This window comes from Phocoena sinus, chromosome 16 (assembly GCF_008692025.1).
Source record: "Phocoena sinus isolate mPhoSin1 chromosome 16, mPhoSin1.pri, whole genome shotgun sequence".
Classification (NCBI taxonomy): Eukaryota; Metazoa; Chordata; class Mammalia; order Artiodactyla; family Phocoenidae; genus Phocoena; species Phocoena sinus.
The window spans coordinates 55,647,723-55,671,212 of NC_045778.1; the positions used below are offsets into that span (position 1 = coordinate 55,647,723).

Below are 23,490 nucleotides of genomic sequence, written 5' to 3' on the forward strand. Positions count from 1 at the left end.
GTCACCTGTATTATCGCTTATTTGGGGAGAACGAAGCCATGAGAACTTGCATCTTTAACCTAACACGTGGCCATGCGAAGGTACATAGAGAGTTGATACGCAATCCAGGTTTGTCCAGCTCTGGAAATCAAACCAGTCTAGTCACCCACAGACCATAGGTTTTCTTCTAGCCTAGGTTTTCTTCTCTCCAGTTCCTCAAGATGCCTGTTCCCATCTCCAGACTCAATTCGGAGACTAACAGTGGCCTCAGACCACAGCACAGACACCAAAGAGAGTACTGCAAGAAACAGTGTGGCACGGTGAAAAGAAAATAGCATTTAGAACTGAAAAACTCTGAGTTCCAGCTCTTACTACTTGTCTGACCTTGGATAAGTCACTTAACAACTTGAAAGAACCCTAGTTTCTCTTCAGCAAAATAAGTATAAATAGTCATACTCATCTCACCAGGCTCTCTTCAGAGCAATTATGACAAATTTTTTTTATCTTATTTATGTGTTTATATACTTTCCGTTTCTCAGTTCACTTCACTAGACTATAAGCTCCAGGAGTTCAAGGACCTTGTCTTTTTGGCTCGTCACAGTGGCTGTTTGCCAGGAATAGCGATCAGCATATAGTACATGATCAAGAGGAGTGAAAGAGATTTGAATGTGTGAAGGAAGGAATAAAGGAAAGACAGGAGGAAGGAAGGACAGAGTGTTTGGAGTTTTACTGATGTGTGGTATATGAAAGTGGGTCTGTAAATTGTTAAGTATTATACACATTATTAAATAATAGTTGGTGCATTAATTATACCAGGGTGATCTTTTAAAAATGTAAGTTAGATCATGTTACTGCCCTGTAGAAAACCCTCCAATGGCTCTTCATACTACTTACAATAAAAGTCAAACTCCTTTTAGCTTTCAAAGCCCTTTGTGATCTGACCCGGGCTGGCCTCATGTCCAGTCTCCCCCTTCCCTGCCAGGCCCCCAGCACTCTGGTGTTCTTATGTTTCCTCAAACATGCCAACTCTGTTCCTGCCTCGGAGTCTTTGTGCTAGCCCCTCCCCCGGCATGAAAGCTCTTCTGCAAAAATCTGCATGTCTGGCTCCTTGTCACTGGGCTCTTGGCTTAAATGTCACCTTCTCAGAGAGGTCTTCCTTGGATATACTCTAAAGGAGCCCTCACTGACCCCCTTTTATAGTAATCCACTATCTACTTATTCAGGTATCTACTACTAGTCTCCTCCCCAGTGCCTGATGGTCAACAAATATTTACATTTGTGTGACATTATATTTGTTCAGTGCTTACATTTCATAGATGCTTTTCTAATTATTATTTATTTTATCACCACAAATTTATGAGCTCAAAAGAAACAACAAACAAAGGAAACCCCCTATGGTTACAAACTGAAAATTCCCTCTCACTCCTCCATACCCCAGCCCCACATACACTGAGAGAGAGGTATCCTGGCCCTGTGAATAAAAGCAACTGTGCCAGTCAGCTTTAATATTTGTGACTTAATTGGAGTCATGTACAATCAGGGATACAATAATTACTTAGTACTCTAACTAGAGGGATTCTTTTGAGACATGGCAATGGTGCTGTTGGGTGCCAAGATGTTCTCTGTTCTGGGCTTGGAGGCCTGGGTAGTGAGAAGAATAGCGGGGTGGAAATGGGCAGGGGGAAGCAAATGGCAGGAACACTCACTGGTTCCAGTTGGGTTTGTTTACTGTGGACCCCAGGGCAGCAGTAATTCTGTAGGAAGATTACTGGACCAGAGCACAGAAGCAGGTTCTAGGGCTGGCTCTACATGCCCCTCCCTGCAACCCCAGGCTATCATTCCCTCTGTTATATGAGGTGGAACTGGATCATCTCGAAGGGGAATGCCAGCTCTGACGTTCTATGGGTTAATGAGAGGACTCTGACCTTTTATCATGACTAAGATGTCTGTGAGAAGGATAACTCACGTCATATTTTTGATAAGCACAGCTTTTCTAGACTAAGTGGGATTTCTTTGATTGGTCAATAAAGTCACTGGACAAACCCAGATCTCTGCTCTTGCCATTCTTCTTTAGCCTTCCCTTTCCTTTGCTTTCCTAGAGAAGGTGATACCCTGGGCAAATCCCCTCGTTGTCACACAGGGATCAGCATCTGATGTAAATGTACTTCAGCCATTTTCCAAGGGGTGGGCTCCTACTGTATCTGATCTTGGCCAACACTCTCCCATCTGCTTTCAACATGTTGCATCTAACATTAACTAAGTCTCCTATTAGCATTAAAAGAAAACAATCTGGAAAAATTCACTCAAGCAGAGTTCAAACAGGCCACAAGTAGATTTGGAATCTCAACTGCACAAGGTTTGTTAAAATAATAGTGGTAAGTATATAAATACATACAAATGTATATATGTGTATGTGCATAAACCCATATGTACATACGTGTGTGTATATATTGGGGTATGTGTGGGAGGTGAAGCCAAGAGTCTGTAAAATGGGTCAAGAATTCTTCTGTTCAATTTATGAAATTAACTGGTAACAGAAGGAGGAGAAAAATTCTACCAGTGTGGAACAAAGCATGATCAAAAGAACTGAAGGACATGGAAAAGGAGTTGGGAACCTTTATATTACACTTACTGGTAATGGGTTAAAATTCTGGTCCACGAGGTGATTGTATCCATGGTCAAAAAATGAGTGCCGAATCACAACATCAATGCCCCGATTGGCCAGCATTCCTAAAGTGTTCAACCATCTGAAAAGCCGGGGAAAAAAGCTACATCAATACATTTTAAAAATAGCATAAAACAAGCTCTGTAAAAATTGCCAACATACACACCACCACCCACACCCATCAAATTTACCTAGTACTTTAGAGAAAACTATTTTAAGCATTAAATACTCAGATGGAAGAGATCTATAGAGATGATCAAATCTAACCTCTTCATTTTATAAGAAAATAAAGAGGTCCAGAGGAGTAAAATGAATTGCCCTTGGTCATAAAATAGCTTGTTGCTAATGACATCTCTTATTCCTATAATACTAACAAATAAAATGAACACCCTAGCCACTTGTAAGCCTAAAGTCATCCCCCTTGACCACAAAACACACAATCACAGAAGCACACACACTATATTTTCCATCACTCAAACTCCCCTGCTTGCACCTATTCACTGTACATGTACTTTACGTATGACGCTAACCCACATACTCCTGCGACCTACGGTCCAGTCATTTGCATCCCTCATATATCACTGTCAGTAGGCAATGCAGTAATAATTTCCCTTGGCACTATAACTAACTATACAGGGATTGGAGTATGCTACCATCACACACATGTTGCAGTGGAGGACCTGCATTGCTCACACACTTATTACATACCCCATCATGCCAAATACAGTCTCCAGGGCATGCTATCCTTCAAAAATACTGTCCTCATGGTTTTTCCAACACCTACTGCTAACTCTGCCTTCATCATTTACACATTTAACTCATTCATTCATTCATTCATTTGTGAATTGATTTCATTTTCTTTGTTTGTATTCTGAAATGCAAGGAAATTTCCAATTGTAATAATATATGTGTGTAAGAAAGGTGACTTAGAGCTTCAGTCTTCTCAGGGTAAAAGATAAGACATTTCACAATCTTTCCTAAGAATATATTGTCTGGCTTCACCTATCACCTCTTCTGTCACCCTAAACTTTATTCCCCAGGCTCTAAGCCACATAAAACTACTTTGGGGGACTTCCCTGGTGGCACAGTGGTTGAGAATCTGCCTGCTAATGCAGAGGACACGGGTTCGAGCTCTGGTCTGGGAGGATCCCACATGCCACGGAGCAACTAGGCCCGTGAGCCACAACTACTGAGCCTGCGCGTCTGGAGCCTGTGCTCCGCAACAAGAGAGACCGAGATAGTGAGAGGCCCGCGCACCGCGATGAAGAGTGGCCCCCGCTTGCCACAACTAGAGAAAAGCCCACGCACAGAAACGAAGACCCAACACAGCAAAAAATAAATAAATAAATTACTAAACTCCTACCCCCAACATCTTAAAAAAAAAACCAAAAAACAAACTACTTTTGGCTGCTCTCACATACTTACCTGAGCCTTTTTATATGTTTTAACTTCTCCTTAGAATTTCCTTCCTCTCTTCCACTAACCCACCTCACCTGGCAAATTTCTTCCCACCTGTTAATCTCCAAGTCAAGTGTCATTTCCTTCTAAACTCTGCTGCCCCAGCCAATAGTAGTATCTTTCTCCTCTGTACTTCCCCAGAACTCTTATTCATACCCTCTGCTGGCCCACTGAATGATAATTACTTACTTCTCTGTCTTCTCCCAGCTGGTATGAGCTCATCAAAAATAGACACATTTTAGCTTTGTACCCAAAACAACCATCACAGCTCCTGGCACACTATAGGTGCTCAATACTCTAAGTTGAAATTGATCTGGATAAAATTAGATTCTAGGACTTTGAGAATCACCATTCAGCATTCTAGGGACAAATAATGCATAGTTATGATTTCCCAAATCTGAGACCATATGGAGCTCCAAACCAGTGACCTTACTGACATGAAGACCATTACTAATTAATCACTATGGCCAGAGCCCTTGTTTCCCCATGGCTTTTCAGAATAGATGGTTAGTTCTGGAGTTGTCTTCATCTTCCTCCTGTAATAATAAATCTCCTGAGTAGGGGAAATAAATGATGTCCCAGGTCTCCCTTTTATGTTCAAGTAGAGAAAAGTGGCAAGATAACTGGTATATCTCACCAAGGATGCTTCTGCAGCCATTATCTTTCATCCACAAAACTTTATTGAATATCTACTACATGGCAGACATTACTAGGTGCTGCAGACACAGCAGCATGCCAAGGGTAGGGCATCAAAGAATCTCAAAGCCCTGACTGGGAAAACTACCCTTGAATACTTGGCAGCAGAGAATTCTCATTTGTGTATGCATTTGTATATGCCCTGGTAAGCTTATAGTTATGCCATGTATTGAAAAAGGGCTGTAAAATGCCTTCTTTCCAACTCCTTGCTAGCCTTCTGGAGCTTCCTAGAATGCTTTACATTTTTTTTTCCCAGGAAGCAATTTATGCCCCTTGGAGAACTGGACTCAAAGGGCATATATCTAGGTACTGCCAGTGCGGTTGAGAGGAAATGGGTGATAAAGAGGTAAGAGAGAAGACCAGGGGCAGAATGAGCTGGTTGTCATTTGATCTGTCAACAAAGCATTGGACATCTGAACTACAACCAAAATCTAAACAACAATATTAATCTGTGTTTGCAAAGCGACTCAGAGATCTATGGATATCTGGCTGATGCTAATGAAAAGGCAGGTCTCTCTCTAGCTCTCTTCATGAAGGTCTGTGCTATTTCTCATTTCACATCACTCTCTAAAGGGAAGAATGTTCACGAAAACAGTACAAGAGGGCTGCTTGCTGGGCCCTGCAGAGGAGTCATTCTGTGAAGGCTGAGCAAAGGCCATTCTTCTTCTGATTCCAGAGGCCTCCTGCAGTACGGACTGTCAACCTGTCTCTCACAGTGAAACCCCGTGAGGAGAGTACTTTTGAAAGAAGACCCTCAGCAACACTGTAGCAAATGCTGATTCACTCCATTTCCTTCACTGAACCATGCTCCCTGAACAACCTCTCTGTGCCTCTCATGTGAGGTCACAGGGCTGGAAGACCCCAGCCATCACCATGTAGACATTGACTCATTATCTTCATCTGCATCTGCCAGGATGCCATCTTAAAGACAACCTACTTGACCAGCCTGATTTGTCCTTCACAACTGTATTGAAGAAGCTGCCTTCATGGAGAAGATCTACAGCTATATAATTAGGAGCAGCTGTTAGCAGTGAAACGCATAGTTGAGGGCAGAGCTGCAGTTCTTAGGAGAACCTTGCTCAGACAAAAAACCAGGACCACAGACTAGACTGGACCAGGAACAGGTCACTTGGTTAATCTGTGGTCCATGACAATGGCAGGCCAGCCAGAGGTCCTCATGCTTCTGGCTTAAGTTGTTCTCCAGACGACTACAGTAGCCTTCAAGTTCATTTTCCTACCTCTTGCCTATCCAAACTCTTGTGCATACTACTATCAAAGCCAACGTTTTAAATACAGGTCAGATGGGTCTCTCTCTTCCTCCAAAATCATCAATGGTTTAGCCACTGAGTATAGAACAAGGCCTCATTTCCCCTGCCTGGTTTTCAAGGTCTTCCATGATTTGGTGGTAAAACTCTGTCCCTAATCACAGCCCTCACTACACCCCTGCAGATACTGAGGCTTTCTCACACTAATCATTTCCCCTCATAATGTTCCTTCAGCCTCTATGCTCCCACTACCATCAGCAACAATCTTCACCTATAGAAATTAGAGAAATCTATGTTCCACTCAAATGCCTCTTCCTCCGCAAAGCCCTTCCTGATCCTCCCATTCAGAAACTCTTGATTCTTTTGCATGTCTACCCCTCCTGTGGATAGCCCACGTAAGGCAGAAAGAGAGATGGCACACTGTAGTGGCAAAGAGGCTGGACTCTGGAGCAAACTGCCTTGGCTTGAGTCCAAGCTCTGCCACTAACCAATAATCACATTTATCTCACTGGGTTCTTATAAGGGTATAAGGATATAATAAGGGTATCTAATACACTGGTTGTTAAATTATTAAATACATATAAAGCACATCAGATAGTCCTCAGCACATGGCAAGCACTATGCAGTTAAAATTATTATTATTATGACACTTGTCTCCTACAGCTTTTCTTATTCCCCATCTCCATTCCTCCAATCATAAGTTTCTAAAGGGCAAAACCCCTGTCTTACTCTTACCTATCTCCCAGGACTCAGGTGAAAAGTAGAAGAGAAAATGTATGTTGTCTGTACTGTATTTTGCACTGAAGACATAAAATAAAGCTCTTATTACTATCATGATTACTACTACTATTATTACTTTTGCTCTAATGCTGGCACCTGAGATCTTAGTAACTAGACAAGTCCCTAATTGCTGTTTGTTGAGTGATTAAACACATTTACAAAGAAATGGATGAAGAATTTTCAGTGGGAAAGGAACCCCCCCTCCCCCGGCCAATGGGCAGAATAATGAGCAATTTCACTGTCCTTTCCTCAAAGCCCTTGGGAGTGAAATTGCAAGTGTTACTCACAAGAATCCTGCAGCATAGGAATCTGACAGATTGTTTGTGCCTCCAACTGAGGTGGTCACCACACCTTCAAGCCAAATCTTCTTTCCTGGGGTGTATGTATTAACCACCTGTTCACACAACAAAAGCAGAAGGAGATGATGAGATTTTTAAAAGCTGTTCCCAAATGAGAAGGAACATACATTCCCTTAAAGAAGTTCCTCTCATCCGCTGCTCCCAGGTGGTCATGACCTGTGCTCTTTTCATGGTGATGCACCCCATACAGATAGCTGGCACACACACACAAAAGAATTAACATTGATACATGTCCACTCACAGAAATGATCATTTTTTTCCCATAAGAAAACCCAAGTGACAATGTGACAGAAGAACAATGCATCTTTATCTAGGACATAAGTTGACTGCAACACCCTTCACTGGAAGATACAGGTGGTATGATGTTTCCATATTAACAAGTATTGAGAAGCAAATTTTCTTAATACTCTGTTATGGCACATCCATGGATGAGTGTACTGTCCATGCATCAGCAGTTGTGAATCATGAGAGAGGGCAGAGATCAATGTTTGGGAAAGGTATATTATCATTACCAAGGCATGTATGTATATTACAACCACATTTTGAAAATAACTGCAGTAAGTGTAAAAAGAAAAACCACTGACTCACACGTGAAACATCCTACACAGGGAGCTGCCTTCTAAGCATACACAAAGCCTCTTGTCAAAAGGTGGCCCTCTGAAATTTTGAAATATCCTCGCCTCTGATCCACAAGCTGGAGATTGGCCAGACTATCTAGATGTGGTCTCAGATTCTCTGGAGAGCAATCTGGCAGTACTTAGGGATAATGTTGTATGCTGGGTAATCTCTGAGAGCAGAGTCTAAGACAAAGGCTTGTCTATACGTAGTTCATTTGGGAAGAAATAACCGGGAGCAGGAATGAGGAACTGGGGACTGTGAAAAGGAAGAAGAAAAAAACAGTACAAGAATGAGTTTTCAAGTTGGTAACTACTGGCAACTTATACTCAATTCTACAGGGAACTTGGTAAAAGCCTTAAGAACTGTGTCTCAGAACTGTCCCCCAAGGCGGGGGGGTGACCAGGGGAAGCATTCATCGTTTGGCTCCTATTCTCCAAAGGTCAAGAGCAGCCTTGTGACTGTTATCACCCCATTTCACTGTGCAGGCATGAGTGCTGAGCAGGTTCCCACCATTCCACACTCTGCCTTAGAGAAGTCCCAGAGCAGAAAATGAGAGGTCCTCCCGCACCACACCAGCACCAAGCTGGTTGCAGCCTGTGCAGCTGCCTAGCTCTGGTCTCTGCAGGGATGGCTAGAGTAGGAGGTGGGACTGAGAGGATGCGGGTTGTGCACAAGAGGGGCTGGATAAAGGCAGTAGTGTATTTAGGTCCTACGGCCCACCAATTCCTCTCCTAGACATATAGAACAAAGCGATTCTGCCTCAGGTCTCTAAGGGGACAAGTATGAAGATGTTTACTATGTCACTGTTTGTGGCAGGTGTCCATTGCTAGAGGAATGAAAAAGTAAAATACATACATGAAATATTATGCAGCAGTTATAGCAATACATTCAATATAAGTCCAGCAACATGAACAGGCTTTAAAGATTTAGTGAGCTTTTAAAAAACAGAAACAGAATGAGGTTTATGGCACAATATTATTTATGTGATTACTCATTCATACCCAATAACACTAAAAGTATATAAAGATGCATCTCTGTTAAGGACATATATCAAAGACACAAGAAAAAAAGGAAAACAAAAAGAAAAAAAAAGAAAATAAGAAAAAAAAAGACATAAGGAAGGCATGTATAAAAGGGAGGTGAATGTAAGTGCGGATTAGAGATGAAGGTGAAAATTAAAACAAAAGGAGGGCTTTGCATGAACTGATGATAATAGTTTGCTGCAGCTGAGGAGGGTAATTAATTCTCTGCACCTCAGGTCTAAAAAAAAAAAAAAACCAAAAACCATATGTATGTTGTAACATATATGCCAGAACTTTCCTTTTCCCAGACCCATGGGCAGACATTAGCAAGCAATCATATTCCTCTTTTCATCTCTCCCTATGTATAGCTCCCTGCCCTCTGCTCTCTCCCCTGCATCTACTAGAGAATATGCATTATTTGAGACCTATTTTAAAATCAGGGTTGGTAAAGTACTTGATGCTTTCAGGGTTAAAGTTGTAAATATATTTTAAAAATTTGAGATGTAAGTAAGGATTATGATCAAGAATAGAAGAAAAAATTAATAGCGGAGGTCAAGCTGGAAACTGTTAAAGATTAAATAAGAATTTCCCCTTGCACCCAGAGTCATTGAGGACACCACAAGGTGGTCCTCTCCCCCTTCTTGACACTGCTCAGAGTGCCCAACCCAAGGGCAGCTGGAAATAGTATAAATAAGAAAGCGAGAAAAACACCTTAAATGATCAGAAGACAGAGTCATATGGAGAAATTAAAGGCCTACAGTGATGATTCCCCTTAAAACATCCATGCTTCTGATAAACTTTGTGCTTCCTTTATGACTAACTGGAACTATAGGAGCAGTTCCACGTGTAGCTGTATTTCTGATGTATCTGTGGGGAGGAAGGTAATCTCCGCGTCTTACTCTTCCGCCATCTTCTCCCTTGATCATGGTGATGGTTTCATGAGTGTTTGCATATGTCCAAATTCATCAAATTGTATACAGGCAGACCTCAAAGATATTGCTGGTTCGGTTCCAGGCCACTTTTTTTCTTTTCTTTTCTTTTGCACTTAGTCTAGTTTCACTGGCTCATAGGGTGCGGCGGGCAGAGGCCTCAAACCCAGCACTTTCAGACCAGAGTTTCTAGCGCAAAGCGGCTGCACAACTTCCCAGCTCAAGATGGAGGCAGCAACGCAGGCCGTGTGCAGAGAGGCTGCGCCCGGACGGGATCTGGAGCTGTGACTAACTGGAACTGAGTAACATATCTGTGTTTTTATTTTTTGCCTTTGGCTTCCAGGATAGTCAAAGATTAATTTTTGCTCAAAGATATTGAAATGATTGAGGCAGTTAGAGAAAGGTGGTTTGGTTAAACAAAACAAAAAGGTAACTAGTATAAGATGATGAACCTTGAAATCATTGAGCTAAGTGAAAGAAGCCAGACACAAAAGGCCACATATTATATTCTTTCATTTATATGAAATGTCCGGAATAGTCAAATCCATAGAGACAGAAAGTAGATTAATGGTTTTCTAGGGTTGGAAAAAGTGAGGGAGAATGAGGGGGGAGGATGAGGAGTGACTACAAATAGGTATGGGGTTTCTCTGGAGGGTAATGAACATGTTCTAAAATTAAACAGTGGTGATGGTTTCACAATTCTGTGAATATACTAAAAACCACTGAATTTCACACTTTTAAAGGGTGACTCTTATGGTATATGAATTATACCTCAATAAAGCCGTGTGTGTGTGTGTGTTTGTGTGTATGTATCATTAGCAAAAGGAGAGGTAGACGCTAATAGGCAGATAACTGATGTGGAAAGAGGAATACGTCCTGGAAGTCTGGGGTTCTACCACACAGCAGCTGTGAGACTTCTGGCTCAGCATTATCTTGGAATTCAATTTCTTCACCAACATGTAAAGCCACAAATTTGAAGTAGATGAAATCTAAGTCCTTTCCAAATACAAAATGTTAAAATGTATTAGTATTTTGTAATGCTTATGCAGGTCCTCTTGGCTCCTATCCCTCAAAGGTCAAGAGTAAATTTGATTATGGAAATTAAAATTAGATAAAAAATATGGGAGACAAAAAAAAAAAAAAAAAGCCAGAGCTGGTCAGAGCTGGCAATCTCAAAAACAAAGATCTGAAGATCTGGGCCAGAGGTAAGTATTGAGAGTGGTGGAAAAAGCCACAGGAGTAGGTGAAATTACCTAAGGGGAATATTTTAAATTAGACTGAAAAAGGGCGAAGGATGTCCATCCAAAAACATTAAGGCATTATCGAACGCATTTATTCATTCACTCAACAAATACTGAGCATTTGCTCTATGCCAAGCAGAGTTCTAGGGGCAGACAGTGAATGAAACAGAAGTCTCTGCTCTCATTGGCTTATATTTTAGTCAAGGGGAGGAGACTGACAATAAACACACAAACATAAATTTAGAAATAATAAGTGCTAGAAGGAACATGAAACAGAGTAATCTGACAGAAAGTGCCTTGGCAGGAGGGGAGGGTTGATATTTTAGACGGTAGTCAGGAAAGATCCCTCTAGCTCCTTATATAAGGACTTTAAAGTCTAGTTCCTTTAAATGAGGACTTGATTCCAGAAAATGGTTGGATTTATAAATTACTGTGTACACAGGACTCAGCAAGGACACAGACTCTGTGTAAATAAAGTTCATCTGCATTGTCTTCTGACTTGCAGGAAGATTTGGAAGGAAACAATCTAAAACTTCTTGTAATTGGTGAGGCAGAACTGATTAGTGGTTAGGGGCATGGACTCTACACACATTGCCTGTGTTTGAATACTGGTTTTATCATTGACTCACTGTTGACCTCACTGTGCCTTAATTTCCTCAGCTGTAAAATTAGAAAATGCTCTCCTTTAATATTTGTAAAATTAGAAAATGCTCTCCTTTAATGTTTGTAAAGCACTTGCTCTCCTTTAATATTTGTAAAGCACTTGGAAAGGTGTCTGGCATATGGTAAGCTCTTTTTTGTTTTTAACATCTTTATTGGAGTATAATTGCTTTACAATGGTGTGTTAGTTTCTGCTTTATAACAAAGTGAATCAGCTATGCATATACATATATCCCCATATCTCCTCCCTCTTGCGCTTAAAGTAAAGCAAATGTTACCTAGACAACTCTCTTTGTCCAAAGCACATGAGATTGTGTCTGGATCAATCTAACATTACAGTTGGTTGCTTTTCTTTTGGATACGTTTGTGGTGGTAGGTAATAGACCAGATGTATGCTAAGTAGCAGGGAAAGGCCTATTTCAGACATGGTGAGAGGCTTAATGAACTGTGTGTCTACTATGAGCGGAGAAGACCATCATAGTAACGTGTCGGGGAGGTGCTGAGGCTGGGTGCTGGTTGGGACTGTAGAGGAAATTAGCATGGACAGAAAAAAATCAGGAAAAACAGATGGAACCAGCTGCAAAATTCCCTTAGAAAGCGAAACTCTAAGAAACTGAGGGCTATAGTTTAACACTGTGGTTTTCTGCGTGAATATGATCCCCCCTGTGCTGGAAGAGAGAAAACTGGAGGACTGGAAAGAACAAGGGTACAGTTCCTAGTGAGAAATGATGTGCCGATGAAGATTATTTTAAGGAACACATTGTCTGGGGAGGGAGAAGAAGTACAAATGCTGAGATTACTGAAGTGAAGGGAGAGGGGAGTTGAGTGGTTGTCTCCCTTTTAGTAGTTCTTTTGTCCCCATTAGACTTCAGGCCTTGGGCCCATGTGGACAAGGGAGCTTTGAGGCATCCACAGAACAGCTTAGCAAGTTGCCAGTGGCTGCTCAGAATCCTTGGGCCAGCTGGGGGCAGGGTGGTATGAAGGGAAACCCTCAAACTCCCTTTCCTGTCATTTCAGGGGTTGAGGACATCAGGACTGCTTCGTGTGGCTATACTGAGAGAGGAGGGGTGAGAGAGAAAAACAGTATTGATTTTTTTTCTTTTAAGTTTTATTTTCCCTACCACTTTGAATATTTTTTAAAAAAGAAAACAGTAAAAATAGGAAAATAACCTTTTTTGTGGCATATTTTCAAACCTGGGCTTCCTTTTCCTGTTTCTCTCAATCTGTGATCTGTTTAAAAAAGAATCCTGAGAGCCTGGTTTCAGTGTGCAAGTGATGGTAGCCTTGTAACAGCAGACATGTTGCTTATGGTTATCCAAACCCAACACCTTCCTTAATGAGAAAGGAAGCAATAAAACAGGAATAGTGGACAGGCCAGCGGGGCTAATCAGCCCTGGCAAGAGGCCCACCCTCCAAAAGACGCTGGAATCCATTAATTCCAGCATCTCATACAGTTGGAAATCAACTTCCCCCAGGACTTCAGGAAGAGCAGTAGCTCTTTAAGCAGCCAGAACTGGTCCCCTATGTCACTGGTTAAAAGGAGCTGAATAGCTTTAGGGAGCTTCTTAAACCTTACCCATGCACATAGCTCTTCTTGGGGGTGCCCCTGCCTCTTTGTTCCTTATTGTACTTATAAGAGGTCCAGGTGAGAGCTCTTGAGAGTAATGTTCCAATTTTTTTTCCATCCTTCTTGTGTTTTTGACTCTAAGCTACCTACTATATTAGAAGAGGACAGGATCATTCCATTCTGCCCTCTCCTTTCTCACTCACTGTCCCTTCCTGAGTTCCGGATCTTATCATTTCTCCCTTGGTCTTCCTGAAAGTGTATCCTTCTCAAGACTATCCTCTACAGTGCTGCTGTCTGTTAACTTGACAAGTTCCTCCCTAGCTTCAGAACCTCTGTGGCTTTCCATTACCAGCAGCAGAACTCAATCATGTGCTCACAGAGTGTTCTGTGCGACTATCTGGCAGATGCGCTATGAGTGACTTGTTTCAGGTAATATTGAAAGCAGTGATTTGGGAAATGATTTACTTAAAAATGAAAGAAAGTAGATTCAATGTTATCACAATAATATTCTTTTCATTCGTCAGAACTATGAAATGTTTCCTTAACATGGAAAAAAATGCAAAGGAGCCAGTAAACTACACAGAGCCCCAGAGTCTATTTTATCCACTTGTCCATGGGAGCATGTTAAACATGGTGAAATCGTGGTGATAAACACTGATCCATGGGATATGATACCAACTCCTTTACTTGGTATCTAAGACCTTTCATAACTACCCCTTTTGCTACCCTTTTTTGGCTACCTTTTCTCCTCTCCGTCCCCACAAGATCTGAGGTTCACCACAAAAAATGGACTCACCATTTTTCAACTACATGATTTTCTTTTAGGTTTTTGATGATCACTTTGTCCCTTACTCACTTCTAATCCATGTTGTCTGATTTTTTTTTTTCATGGCTTATTTTAAATGTTACCTCCTCTGTGAAACTTTTCTCAAAACTTCAGAAAATTAATTCTCTCCTCTGGCCCCCAAAGTTCTTGGAAGCTATTGCTATCCTTGATCTTATTATACTGAGTTGTAACTTTCTGTTTGCCTAACCCTCCTACACCATAAGCAACTTGAGAAAGCCACGTTTTTTTCCATTTTGCATGCCCTATAAAATACTTGTCAGCCACTTCGCTTATTAAAAACTTGTTAAATAGTGAGACAGTGAAGTAGTTTACTTGTTAATAAGTGAGAGAGGTAATATTTTACCAATGGAAATGCTGAGTAGATATCAGAGAAGATAACTAATAACCTCAAAACCATAAGAGCAAACATCAAATCCTCACAGTTCCATTTCGGGACTCTGTTCACTTTCTAATTGAATTTTTCTGTTTGAGGAGACCTAGAAGCTTCTGGTTCACTAAACTGCCTCCATATTTAATATGTCCTTCTCAGGTTAGACAAGTCGAGCTATTCTGAGCTCAGCCATTCCAATATCTCATCACATTCTTCCTGATTTATTTCTTCTGTCTAATGAACTTCCTGTCAGTTTCATTAATTTTTTCTGTATAATTTCTTTTTAACATCTTCCTGTTCCGGAGTGCCATATTTGCCCATTTTCTTTTGGTATCAGATCAATTTTTAATGTGTGGCTTCTGTTTCTGTGTCATTTTTAGGATTTAAAATTATATTCTCTGCTCTTGTTATCTCAAACCGCAGAAAAGCAATCGAGTGTAATTGCAACTAAACATAAAATTAAAATAAGAAAATACACAAAAAAGAAAGTCACTGGGGAGGCAAGGAAATTATGATCATATGCAAGAAAATGAGGAAGAAAGTTTCACAGTCCCAAAGCAATGACTATGTTCAAGGATAAGTGCTGGTGGAGGGAAAGACTGGACAGCAGCTACCTGCACATAAAACACTCTTCTTCCCTTCTCCAGTCCTCTTCTATGACTAACCAACCCCTCAGGCTTACTGTCTACCTACTGACGAGTCATAGGCTCCACCAGCCTCAGAGGTAATTCCCTCTCGTTCAAGACAAACCCTGTAATCTCCCCACTTCCATGTGGAAATGTTAGAAGGTCACCCCAAGCTGCCTTTTCCTCCTGAAGAAGATTTTTGCCCCAAGTAGCAGTTTGTTCTCAGGGCCCTTCCCCCAGTATGTCCTTCATATGGTCATTGCCTTCCACACAGCAGGACCTCACTATACATGTGCACATGAAACATACGAATGGTGTCCAGTGAATGAATGCAAATCAGTCCCTGAAAATCCTTGTCTGCTTCCACTATCTAATATTGTGATAATATTAGATATCACCTAAGATTGTGGCCCCCAACTTTCATTCAGCTTTCACTTCTAGGACACCCACCCCAGATTATATCAACTGACCAAGAGGTCAATTTGATATTCTTTCACCAGGAACATTCAGTATTCTTCTATTTAAAAAGGTTTCCTCATCCTGGATGGTCAGGAATATAAATATTCCATGGGCTACAAAATTAATGGTTAACTAGCATGGGAGATTCAGAACGGTGTATTGGATAGCGTGTGGGCCCTGGAGTTAGGAGTTCTAATTTTACTACTTAGTAAGTGTGGCCTTGAAAAAAATTACTGGTTTCTTCAATGGGTTAGTAATATATGATGCACTCAATAGATGGCATTTGTAGCCTAAAAGGTGATACAATTACTATATTTTTGTCAGTTGATGATGCATTTTCCACATTTTAATGGTTTTGAAATCAGAATGTTTTTCATCAAAGGAAACTTGCCAGCTGTTTACTCTCTCCCCTCAGCTGTTATTAAATTGATGTTACATTTTATAATTGTTTGTGTTTAAGAATCAAGGAAATGTGTTCCTTGGAAGGACACTGACCGAAACTTTGGAGCTCTTTTGTGGTAAACATACCTTTCCAGCTAGATTCCCCTATTTATCATTAGTGTCTTATACCTGAAAGAGAAGAGCCAAAGTTTCCCTTGGGACATATTCTCCCATTTTCAGATAGCCAAGTTGAGTCACAGAGGCTAATTTACTGGGAAGCTCGTCAACTTCCAGCTCCCCGTTTTCACAGGCCTACTAATGTCCTGGGAAGGGCCATGATAATGTGTTAATATGGTCAGATATATTTCTAAAACATGCAAATTTGTTTTGTTTTCTTTTTCTTAAAGAGGTCCCCATTGTATAAGCTTCCAGCCCCATAAAACTTAGGCTCACACCTGGATGTCACCTAAGGTATTACTGTGGCACAGTTTGTGTTTAGGGTCCTCTGACTCTCTTAACTATTTCTTTGCCCTGTGTTTCTCTTCCCCTCCATCAAAACCTGCTCTTGGAAAGGACAAATACCATATGATATCACTTATATGTGGAATCTAAAATATGACACAAATGAACCTATCTATGAAACAGAAGCAGAAACATGGACATAGAGAATAGACTGGTGGTTGTCAAGGGGGAGGCAGGTGGGAGAGGGTTGGGTTGGGAATTTGGGATTAGCAAATGCAAACTGGTATATATAGAATGGATAAACAACAAGGTCCTACTGTATAGCACAGGGAACTATATTCAATATCCTGTGATAAACCATAATAGAAAGGAATATGAAAAAGAAGGCACAAATATGTATAATTGAGTCACTTTGCTGTACAGCAGTAATTAACATAACACGGCAATTCAATTACACTTCAATTAAAAAAATTTTTTTAAATAAACTAAAATTATTGCAAAGAAAAAAACCCTGCTCTTGGGAAAGGATTATTTGATATTAACACCTTAGTGTGATTTTAAATCAGTGTAGTTTGCCTCTTCTCAAGTTATTTACATTCTGCATCCTCCCCCTAATGTAAAATGAAAAATTACTTTTCTAAAATGAAATATCTGGCATTAGCAAACTGACTGAAATGTTACTTTGAGCCACAAAGAGAACTTTCTTTCACCCTTAAGCATATACCCAGAAGATACTCTCCTACTGTGCCTACATATAGGCGTAGCCCATTCTTGGTTGCCTAAATCAATATCTATCTATTCAACACTATGTTACAAAGTTAGTAGCAGACTAGATTCTTTTGCATGTGAACAGCTGCGGTAGCAGATCCAAATGCGATTGAGACATACACATTACTTTGCTTCTTTTACATTTCTCCCACTATTTTACGCTGCTCATTCACCTTCCACTCCCTAACTGCCTCCCTCCAATATTGATTGAGCACCTGCCAAGTGACAGGCACTATGGCAGGCACTGGCACATTGAAATAAGCCGTCAACATTATTGAATGAATGAATGAATGAGTGAATGAATGAATCAACCAATGAAACAGTGATTTTTTTTCCAGTAGTGATACTACTGTTCTTACCCTACTCAGGTATTTTCATTTTCCACTTTTCTTCATTAGAGAAGGTTAACATTGTCATTGTCCTCATTTTCCTTTAGTTGTGCATCCAGTTATTCTATGATCCTCAAGAATAACTGTTATTCTTTTACCCTCTTCCCCTTTGATATACTTTAATATAAGTAGGTAAACCAACAGTTGGCTGAGAAAAAAGTTTTCTTTTTAATCTATTTGTTACTTCCAAAGGATTAAATATTCCTCTGCCTTACCTACTTCCATGATACTGCAACTAGGATATATTGGAAAAAGGGGTATAATGTTACTGCATTTATTGAGATTTCAAAAGAATTAATCTTTATTAAGTATTATGAGCAATCATAAGCAATGATGATATTAACAAAAGAATGATCATGGTCATATTATAAATCATGTAAACCATTCCCTCCATCATATACATCTACCACCAGGAGTCCTCTGATCACACCCTAAGAAGAACTGCATAAATTAGAAGGTGTCTATCCTTTCAGAATTAGCCTAAATGTCACTTCCTCTGGGAAGACTTGCCCAATTTCCCTTCCTTTACAAACTAAGGTAGATACATCTCACCATGGGCTCCTGTAGCACCCGAAACGTCCCCTGTTATGGGAATCATTGCATCTTACTATCATTGCTTGCTTCATTAACTATTTTCCCATTAGACCATAAGGTCTTTGAGGATAACCACCACACCAGTCTTGTTCTCCATTTTATCCTCAGGAGTCTTGAAGATACAAGAATGTCATAAACAGTTGGTAAATGAAGGAAGGAAGGGAAGAAAGAAGGAAGGGAGGAAGGAAGGACATTTTCAAATATTAGGGAAGCCAATTGTTCATTTTATTTAGTATTCAAAATGCAATCATAAGGACAGTACTTTTGGAAATACTTCCCTTATGACTGGGATTTCACCAACTCCTTCCTGTGCCTATTGAATTGCTGAAAATAATATCAAAAAGTGTTATTTCCTTCTCTGATTCCTCCAGAAGATGACACAAATCATAGAGTCCAAGTGACTTAAGCCGAAGTGGTTCATCTTCGTTCTTATGTTATTGTTTTGGAGTCAGCCCAGCTAACCATGCTATACCATCCACACTGTATCCTGAACACCTCTCACTTTCCCGTCTGACTCTTGCCTGCACTGAGAGATTCTCAACTCTTTCCCTTGACTCATCTCCCAAAGTACAGATGATTATCCTCATTCTAATGGAAGGGAGAGAGTGTGTGGATCATGCAAAGGAGTGGGTTGTCCAAACATTGTCTCTGTTAGGCTTTCAAATGCATCACGTGGATTTTCACATAACGAGAATTCACCCACTGCTCAGAAAACTGAAAATTCTTAAGTGGCAGTCCAAATTTAGAAACCACAACTGTTTTTAGCACTGCCTTTCAGGTGCCAAAAATATCACCTATCATATTCTCCAGGGTTCAAAGAAAGAGGAAAGAGGAAAAAAGCAAAGAACAAGTTGAGGATAAAGGTAACATGAAGCTTCTCCAGTTATGTAAATTATTATTAAAAATAACCACAATAGACAAAGCGAGAGAGAGGCATGGACATATATACACTACCAAACGTAAGGTAGATAGCTAGTGGGAAGCAGCCACATAGCACAGGGAGATCAGCTTGGTGCTTTGTGACCACCTGGAGGGGTGGAATAGGGAGGGTGGGAGGGAGGGAGACACAAGAGGGAAGAGATATGGGAACATATGTATATGTATAACTGATTCACTTTGCTATAAAGCAGAAACTAACACACCATTGTAAAGCAATTATACTCCAATAAAGATGTAAAAAAAATAACCACAATAACTGAAATAACAATAATAATAGAAATAAGAACTAGCATTCACTAGCAGTTAACAAAACACGGCCTCATGTGACCTTCCTAATCTCCCAAAGAGGGAAGGAGGGTAGTACAGTGGTCCCTATCTGTCGGGTACTCATTCCAGGAACAATTGTGGATATCACAATTTGCAGTTGCTCAAGTCCCGCATATAAAATGGTATGGTGTTTGTATTATAACCTATGTACATCCTTCCATGTACTTTAAATCATCTCTGGATTACTTACACTACGTAATACAATGTAAGTGCTACGTAAACAGTTGCTGGTACATGGCAAATTCAAGTTTTGCCTTTTGGAACCTTCTGAAAAATTTTTTCTTGAATATTTTCAGTCTGTGGTTGGTTGAATCCACAGATGCAGAACACATGGATACAGATACAGAGGGCTGACTGTATTCTTAGCATCCTCATTTTACAGATGAAGAAACAAAATCAGAGAAGTTACGTGAATGGCCCAAGGTCATACAACCCAAGCCACTAGACTTCAAATCCTGTATCCTATCTCTTCTCCAAACAGCCTCACCACTGGTTTATCTAACCAATCTCATGTGAATCTGTTTTGGTGGGAAATTTGCCCTTTTTTCCATTACTGTGGACCTAAGGAGAGGTCACTAGGACTTCTCTGAACTTCTCAAAATAGAAAAGAAACAAAGATTCCATTTCTAGCTTTTGGATGAGAGTTCCAGTTATATACATATTAAAATCTTACTTGGTCCATCTCCAAATTGGTTTTGGGGGCTCGAAAGAAGGAGTTTGATCACTCTGCCCCAGTTTGTACCCTGGAATCTAATTCCCCAAACCCCCACCCATCCACAGGGGACTTCAGGAACAGCCAAAGTAACTTTTCAACTGGAAAATCTTGGTGACCCTTCTCTGGTCTCCCAGCCCTCATCTCCCCAAGTCAGGCCAGTACCTGGCATATCCTGGGCTGTGGTAGAGACTCTCATCCTCGAGGCCCTAACAACTGGGTCCAGGCTGCTGTAGCCAATAGAAGGTCTATCCCATGGATCAAAGCTCAAGGAATCTGTGATCCAGCAACACCCCTAGCAGATACCCATTTAAGGCAATATCTGGCAAGAGCTTTGCAAAAGAGAATTGGAAAAAGAAAACTAGTCAGAGAAATAACTGAATGAGCTACTAAATGAAACAAGGAGCATGGAACTTTGGCAGTCAGTATTTTCCAAAAATGATTTAAAAAATATTTCTGGTCTTATATGCCCTTCCAGAACCTTGCCACTCCCCCATCCAGAGACGTTTATTTCCTCTTGTCTTAAATCCCTATGGGTCTTGGTGACTGTCTCAATGTATAGATTGTGGTTGAAGTGATGCCCTATGACTTCTGAGGGTAGATAGAAAAGGTGACAGAGCTTCCACCTGGCTCTCTCTCTTGGGCATCTGACTTTAAAACCTTGGGAGGAAGGCCAGGCTACACAAAGAGGCATTCCCGTTATCAGTCCCACAAAGGTACTAGCTGACAACTGACATCAGCCAACTGCCAGACACATGAGTGAACGAGCCTTCTGATAATTCCAGTCGCCAGCCTTTGAATTACCCCAGTCTTTGAGTTTTCCAGCTGAAGCTAATGGAGCAAAGACAAGTTATCCTTATGGGAATTCCTGACCCACAGAATTCATAGTCATAATAGATGACTGTTTTAAGCCGCTAAGTTTTGGGGTAATTTGTTGCACAGCAAGACATAACCGGAACAGGAACATAAGCCTGAGGGGACCTCTGAGCATGTTGTATTTGCAACAGCCAAAAGGTGACTCCAGGTCCTACTGCTAATTCTAGCCATCCCCTGCCAAGTGCCTTCTGTATGTAGGTTATTTCTCTTGGAGACTCCACTGCTCCCCCCTGCAACCGCACTTAGCTCTCCCCTTCCAAGTCCATCAAACGTGTTTTTAAAGGTCTGAATTTCAGTTGAGCACAGGGTTTGAGCCCTTTACTCTAAGTTTCTTTGGCCTTGCCCGGCCAATTCAGGAGGTGAGTTTAGCCACTTATTTCAGTCTCCGAACATTCTGTGATGGTGAAGGTGTATGCAGTGGTGGAGAGTACTGGGTAGTGGGGAGAAAGGGAAGAACCTAACTCCTAATCCATTTGTCTTGGCTTTGACCTAGAGCTACCTATTCTACTTAAAGAATTACATGACCCTTCGCTCACAGTGCCATGATACCACTGAATCATTTTACTTCCAATGACAATCCTTTGATCAGATCATTAGGCTCAAAACTGGAAAAGCCAAAAATATAAAGACTTGTTGTCTTGTACACTGTTGTAATACAGAAACTTAGTATAGTGCCTGGAACACAGTAAACACTCAATATCTACTGAATGAAAGAATGAATGAATGAAAGAAATCTCCTCCTCTCTTTTTAGAGGCCAATAACTAATATTGAATTAGCATAATGCGCTAGAAAACTGTAGTGTTCAACAGGCTGACATTCTACTCCATTAGGTAATATGTTTTTCAACCTGCTCAGAGTAAGTATTAAACCTCAAAACTGTGAGTTCCTTGAGGGCAGAGACCATGTCTTATTACATTTTGTATCCTCAGCACCTGGCACTTTGCCTGGTACTTGCTAAAAGCTCAGTAAATATTAAATATTTAAATATTAAAAACTAAGTGAATGTCAAAGAGATTGACAGAGATATTTCAAATCATTTAGTTCTCCTAGGCTTTGCCTAGTAGGAGACAGTGACAGATCAGGGTGCTGGTCAGTGCACCTGATCCCCAGAGGGATCAGACTGGGATGTAGAAATTCAGAAGTCCTGAGGCCTCCCAGCCTCTAAAGACTCCAAAAGCTATTTTGTAATCTGAGTATGGCATTGATATGAATACAGAAAAGTGTACAGACCTCCCCTTTAGCAATCAAAAGTGCTTTTCTATGATTGCTCCAAATAGTATTTTTTTTCACAACTAATTTTATAATGAGCCATTCATTTATTTGCCCATTCATTCCATATATATTTTGTGTTTTCGGCCGCACCTCACGGCTTGCAGGATCTTAGTTCCCGGACCAGGGATTGAACCCATGCTCTTGGCAGTGAAAGCATGCAGTCCTAACCACTGGACCACCGGGGAACTCCCCTCATTCATCCCATATTAATGGGGGCCTACCTGTTGCTATTTTTCTGCAAAGATGTGTTTAATTTGCTCAAAATAAAGTTGAATGTTCAAAAGGTCCTCATTCCCTGGAAAAGGACCTGAGTAGGAAACTAAAGATGAGATATCACCATTTTGTAGAGGCAGATGGAAATTGTAGGTATAAGATCCTCACAGTTCAGAATTAACTAATCTAGTGTATTTCAAAACGTGATCTGCATTGGGTGGAATCACTTGACAGATGACTATTAAAAATAGAGATGTCTGGGATCCACTCCAGACATACTAAATCAGAACATCAGAAGTGAGATTGGAAACTACAAGCAATCTCTGGTGATTTTGATTGTATTCAAGTTTGAGAACTACTAACCACAGGTATCGTGCCAGTAGGACCTACATACAATTGCTTAATTTAAGCTTATCTTCTCCAACATCTCTACAAAAGTAAGATGTTACTTGGCTGATTCTAAGACACCTAGGAATAGTGTAAATGTGGCTCAGAATTGCCGATATCCCAGACCACAACTCCACTGAATGAATGTAATCATTCTCTCCTAAACTAACCCAAAATAAACTCCTGCAAAAAGAAAGTAAACCTATTCTTCCCTTAAGAAACTCACAATTTAGAAGCCAACTGTTACAAAATGTTTGTTATTAAAATAGAGAAGCTTTTAAACTTGGATATGCTACATTCAAACCCTTCTTAATCTGAAAAGCAATAAACAGCAATCATCAGCTGTGAGAGGCACCTCTTGGCCATGCAAATCCAGACTGCACTATTTTTCTACCCACAGTGCTAACACCCAGCTGGAACCCTGTGACATTTTCCTCGCCTTACCCCCAAACTCACTCCTTTTCTTCCCCAGAGATTTTTACTCACTTTCTGAATTTTCCTAATCTGGTCAGAGAGTGTGTCTAATAGGCGAGTTTTCAGGAAGTCCATCACCTTGACCACCCGGCCATCAATGTAGCAACTGGAATAAAAATAAAATAAGAATCAGAGAAAATCTCGAGCAGGAGAC

General features: G+C 40.7%; 1 protein-coding gene across 4 annotated transcripts in view; it reads right to left on the reverse strand.

Moving 5' to 3' along the window:
• The window catches only part of HPSE2 (heparanase 2 (inactive)), a 569,943-nt gene that overhangs the window by 136,532 nt on the left and 409,921 nt on the right, over positions 1-23,490 (reverse strand). For all 4 annotated transcript variants that reach the window (XM_032608390.1, XM_032608392.1, XM_032608391.1 and 1 more), the window contains 3 exons: positions 23,349-23,442; positions 7,131-7,237; positions 2,612-2,726 (listed from right to left, as the gene is read on the reverse strand). In XM_032608390.1, coding sequence (XP_032464281.1) covers positions 2,612-2,726; positions 7,131-7,237; positions 23,349-23,442 — 316 coding nt within the window. The remainder of the gene's footprint in view (positions 1-2,611; positions 2,727-7,130; positions 7,238-23,348; positions 23,443-23,490) is intronic.